The 5,225-nt window shown below is 33.4% G+C and overlaps 2 protein-coding genes across 2 annotated transcripts; one reads left to right on the top strand and one right to left on the bottom strand.

Moving 5' to 3' along the window:
* On the bottom strand, positions 1-306 carry LOC122583157. Its single transcript, XM_043755586.1, has one exon. The coding sequence runs from the start codon at positions 304-306 to the stop codon at positions 1-3; it is 306 nt and encodes a 101-aa protein (XP_043611521.1).
* Positions 307-4,458: 4,152 nt separating this feature from the next.
* LOC122583156 lies at positions 4,459-5,225 on the top strand. The gene has a single exon (XM_043755585.1). The coding sequence runs from the start codon at positions 4,459-4,461 to the stop codon at positions 5,149-5,151; it is 693 nt and encodes a 230-aa protein (XP_043611520.1). The 3' UTR covers positions 5,152-5,225.

Raw genomic sequence — 5,225 nt, 5'->3', positions numbered from 1 at the left:
CTACAAACCATGAATGAAATCAGAGCATTTGGATTTGATCCAATGAATTCCTTTCCTGAAAGAATCTTTGACTCTCCCTTCAATAGTATACACCTTATACTTTGCAATACGTTTTCTTCGTTTGCTCTCTGGATCACTAAACCCACCCCACGGCTTAGAAGAGGACGTCGACGTTCTAGCAGGGTAATTCGGTGACTTAACACCGCCCGTCGCGTAAACCTGGTTCCCTTTACCACTCACAATCTCTAGCCTCCTGTCATTTTGGTGGTACTGAAAGTTACTTGGCCTGGTATAGTTCATTTCCATTATTTGTCACACAATGTAGTAATAATAATAATGGAATAAGGAACTATGATATGAACCCCACTAATGAAAAAAAGAAAATGAAAGCAAATAGTTGTCTATGTGATTTGGTTATAAAGATTTATATATTTAAGGTACTGTACTCAAATCTATTATTATCTATTTTTAATACTGGCTTTTGTGTTCATTGATTTATGTAAAGTAACTTTTTTAACTATTTTTAGGACAAATACAAGAATTAAATAATATGTGGTATGTCAGAAGAATAACTTCGATATCATCGGATTCCCGTGTATCATGGGCCGGGCCCCCCGGGCTTTGTTACTTTGTTATGACTTATGAGTAGCATAGGGCCGAACATGTTTATTTTTGTTTTCTTTTTAGTTAGTTTATTTTAATATTTGATTATTATATTTTTTAAAATTAGTACTTAGTAATGATGAGGTTTCCAAATTGTGAAGTCATTTGTGGAATTGTATTGGTAATGATTTTTTGTTTTTATTGGTAAAAAGTCGTTCACATGTTTTCACATTTCCAATGTTCCTTTGTGGTTAAAAGTGCACATATGACAACTATGAACTACATTATCAACAGAAAAAAATTGTTCATCATTTCGATAGCAGGATTACTTATCTTTAAGGTGTTTTATGTTAACCATATACGTAGATAGCATAATTAAATACTTCGGTGTGATTAATAGTGTAAATTGTTTATATATTGTTGCATCAATTTGTTACACTATTTTAATGTTTTGGTTACAGTTGGTTTAAACTAAATTTCATATTATTTTAGTCTTTTGATATACACATTGAAAATAGCCACCAAAAAACACTAAGGTCAATACCATGGCCTTTATAATATAACAACAAATTAAGTTTAGTTTACACGTTAAATATGGTCTCCACCAACACACGTCTTTTGCACAAATGCATCACTTGTGAGGCTTTGTATGATTAAATTCGTATACATGGATGATGGATAGATAATGTCGCTTTTGTTGTTCAATCTTGCAGGATGATTACATTTAACTTGCATATTTTCTAATGGTTTGGAGTAGAATTTGAAGCCCTTGAGCATACATGTCTATATTCATTGGAGGTAAATAAGAGGGGTGTTTCGTATGCTAACTATATACCACTTACCAGTTACCACCTTTAAAAAAAAAAAAAAAACTATACTATACCACTTACCCCATTCTCACATTCTTTCCTCCCATAATTTACCCTTTGGGCCGGGATTTTCAGTCAGAATTCGTCAAACAGTTTTTATGATACTAACAAGCATAAAGTTAAACTACAAAATTAAAATTAATTGGGATTGTCAATTACCTTTAAACTAAGTAAATAGTTAAATATAATACTAGAAATAAAGAGTTTAATAAAAATAGTGGGGTTGGCATGACCAATTTTGACCAATAGCTCCGTCATTAAGTGGTATTGTGAGCAAACGGATATGCTAACTTAAGGTAACACAAGAAAACATAATGCACAACTGGTTATCAATGAGTCGAGACCCATACATCTATACATATTACATATATCGCGTTCTAAATTATGATGGACATTGTTCATTAGTTTTGAGTTCCATCAACCAAGGAGACCTTACTTAGCCTGCTGGGTGATAGCGTTGCTCCTATATCACGACTACGGTATCTACCACCACTACTATGCCCCCGACCAAGAGCTCTGTGTGCAATTGCTTTTCCAAAGTGACCGAATGTTGTATTTGCGTCATCTTTGGGTATTATTGTAGAGAATGTTGTGAAGGCATTGGTGCCATTTACATGTTGTTGTTCATCATGATTCATCAGACCATGTAATGTGATGTTTGAGGGCTGAAAATGATTTGATGAGTTATATATGAAGCAAAATTTTGACTTTTATTGAGGGTGAATTGAAAAGAGAACGATATAGTAAATCTCTTTAAATAGAAACTGTGGATTAGTTTGTCAATAAAGTTGAAGCTTTGGATCCGGCCCATAAAAAAAGAATGCGTGTTGTTGTGTAATCACCTTTTTCTTTCTTATTGCAAGCCACTTTACTTTCTCAAAAACTAGCTATTTATTGCGTATTAGTAATATGGAACTTTTTTTTAGAACAGTTTAGTAATATGGAACTCGATGCTGGTAATAAGACTTTGAATCTCATTCGCCACTTCAACAGTTAATAAAATCTTTAATTTTATAACGTTATTAGATATTTAGGGTTCAAAGATTTATTCATGTTAATGATAGAATTTTGTTAACTCTAATTTTTGAGACAAATTTTAGACGTTTCTTTAACATCTTTAACCCCTTATAAAGAGAATTGGATTAAGATCTTAAGCATTTGTTTTTCCCCCAAAATGCCCTATTAGCATCCTTGTGATTCCCAAACTGCTCCTTCACACACTACAACACTATTTATGTATGTATAAATAATTTAGACCCGGCAAATTGGGCGGGTCGGGCGGGTTTGGGTAACGGGTCAAAGCGGGTGCGGGTCAAAGCGGGTCATTTCAGTAATGCGGGTCAAACGGGTGCGGGTCGAAGCGGGTTGGGAGTGGGTCGGGTGCGGGTTAACCTGTTAATTTTTTTTTTTTTAACATCTTTTTAAAATCTCCATAATTGTGAAAAGTTACTATTTTTCCAAGTTAATTATTTTTATATGATTTAGAATTGAATCTCCCTTGAAATGTTCTAGCATTTTCATAAAATCTGATAATTCATCAAAACAATTGCTTGCACACAATATATATGTCTATTACATATATGTATATATATCTGTTAAATATCATCACAAACCTCATATGTATTAAAATAATAAAAGTTCATTTAGTTATCAACAAATAACACTCATAATGAAATATATACAAATGAAGGAAGGAAAGATTAAAAGTTAATTAGATTATCAACAAATAATAATAATAATATAATAAATAAAGATATAATTAAAATATGATGCTCAGCTTAGTAAAAAAGATTTTGTGTTGCCTAGTTAGGAATAAAAAGGATAAATAAAAATGTATGTTACTAAATAAATAAGTACATTAGATGGCGTCGTAGTCTGTGTGTGTATCAAACTACTTAGTAAAGCTCCAAATACCCAATCACTCAAAAATGTAAGACCCGCAAGACCCGCTTAAAGTTAAGAATAAGAGTAGATGTCATATGCAAGACCCGCATGTATATTTTTTCCAAAGCCCAGATATACCCAAAAAAAAATGAAATGAATTACCCAATTAAACCCAATTTAACTGATGCGGGTATGGATTGCCGGGGGTAATAAATATTATATTGGTTAGTTTTTTTTTTATTATATTAGATTACTATTTTTGTTATCAATTAGTAATTGATTCTAACTTAATTCACATTGATCTTTCTATATGATTTTAAAACAATCGACATAATCTCATAATTTATATTAACACACTCTGTACCCAATGAATTCATCCAAAATAATAGTTATAAAATTTCGTCACAACACGCGAATACCATACTCGTTTACAATACATCTAAACTTTGAAATTATTGGAATGGGACAATGAATATTCAGTAGTCCTTTTTAAAAATCTTACCTATATTAAATCATAAAATATAAAGTATTTGTTTCTTTCATCAACGAGTTAATTGATAATCTTCAAAATGTTTTTTTTTTATTCATTATTTTAAATACTTTTACTTTAAATAATACTTAGAATATATACTTGAAATTAATACTTATAATTATTTTGATAAATTTAGTTTATAACATAATGTTAAAGCCTTAATTTTTTAAAAATTTATACTTTTCATTTTGCAAAAATAATCTACCCTACTTGTTGTGGTCACATCATTGATCACCGCCATCATGTGTTACTTTCACAGAATCACAGTTACAATGTCACCGCATCACTTGATCATCATGTAGTATATCGAATTGATTGCTTTTGGTTCCTTGGAAGTTCTGGAAGCACCCATGTAGTATCCACGTCACATTTCTAGTCCTTTCTCAACATGACACGACTCCAACCAAAATCTAGACACCTCCCAAAACTCACTGCCACATATACACATTTTCCTCTTCCATAAACTTCGAACAACACCTTCTAAATTCCCAACTAAAGTCTAGTATTATATCATCAAAATTACAATAAAAAAAAAAAGTCATACAAACATTTTAATTTCCATTAGTAGTCATGCAGTCAAGATTAACATTAGTCTCTAAACTCAACAAGATCTTATTGACACCTCCAAAATACAAAACAATCCCACAATCACTTTTCTCAACATCTTCAGGTAATGTCAAAGCCGAAGGCGATGATGCCATGACACAAGGTGTCGACACCGAGGGCGAAACCGCAAACCCAAAACTGGATAAAAACGAAAATATTACCCCGACAAAAGAAGACGACCACTACATGCGTCCAAAAACGGTCCCACCAAATTTATCATCACCAAAACTACAAAATCCGGGGGTCAGCACGCCCGTTGACCCCCACTTCCAGCAAAAGCGAACCAAGTCTACCAGCCCCGCGCTGGAGATATCCTGTGCGGGGCTGGATGGTTCTCCTTGGCCAGAAGATAATAAGGATAGTGATAGAAAGGAACAAGAGGAAGATGACAAGGAATTTTTTAAGCATCATAAAGCGTCTCCGTTATCAGAAATTGAGATTGGTGAAACGAGAAAACCGCTAGAGAGAGTTATGCAGGGGACGGCTGATGGTTATTTTGGTGATGAGAAGGTGTTGACGTGGAAACCGGAACAGCTCGATACTGCGGAGCAGTCGTTGTTGAGAGCCACGCAGATGTTTCGAGAAGCGGCTGCTAGAGGTGTTCCCGATTGGCCTCATTCTAGAAGATTGAGAGAATTACGGGGCGAGGATTGGTGAGCTTGCACCACAATGATAGTCTAATTAAGTTCTTTGCGAATTATATAGATTAATAAATTGTACGGTAAAAGAGA

This window comes from Erigeron canadensis, chromosome 9, assembly GCF_010389155.1.
Source record: "Erigeron canadensis isolate Cc75 chromosome 9, C_canadensis_v1, whole genome shotgun sequence".
In the NCBI taxonomy this organism is placed as follows: domain Eukaryota; kingdom Viridiplantae; phylum Streptophyta; class Magnoliopsida; order Asterales; family Asteraceae; genus Erigeron; species Erigeron canadensis.
The sequence above is the reverse complement of the archived record's forward strand: the minus strand, read 5'-3'. Positions and strand labels throughout refer to the sequence as shown.

Excerpts from the sequence above, each read along its gene's own strand:
- LOC122583156 (XM_043755585.1), top strand. The coding sequence starts at position 4,459 with ATGCAGTCAAGATTAACATTAGTCTCTAAACTCAACAAGATCTTATTG.
- LOC122583157 (XM_043755586.1), bottom strand. The coding sequence starts at position 306 with ATGGAAATGAACTATACCAGGCCAAGTAACTTTCAGTACCACCAAAAT.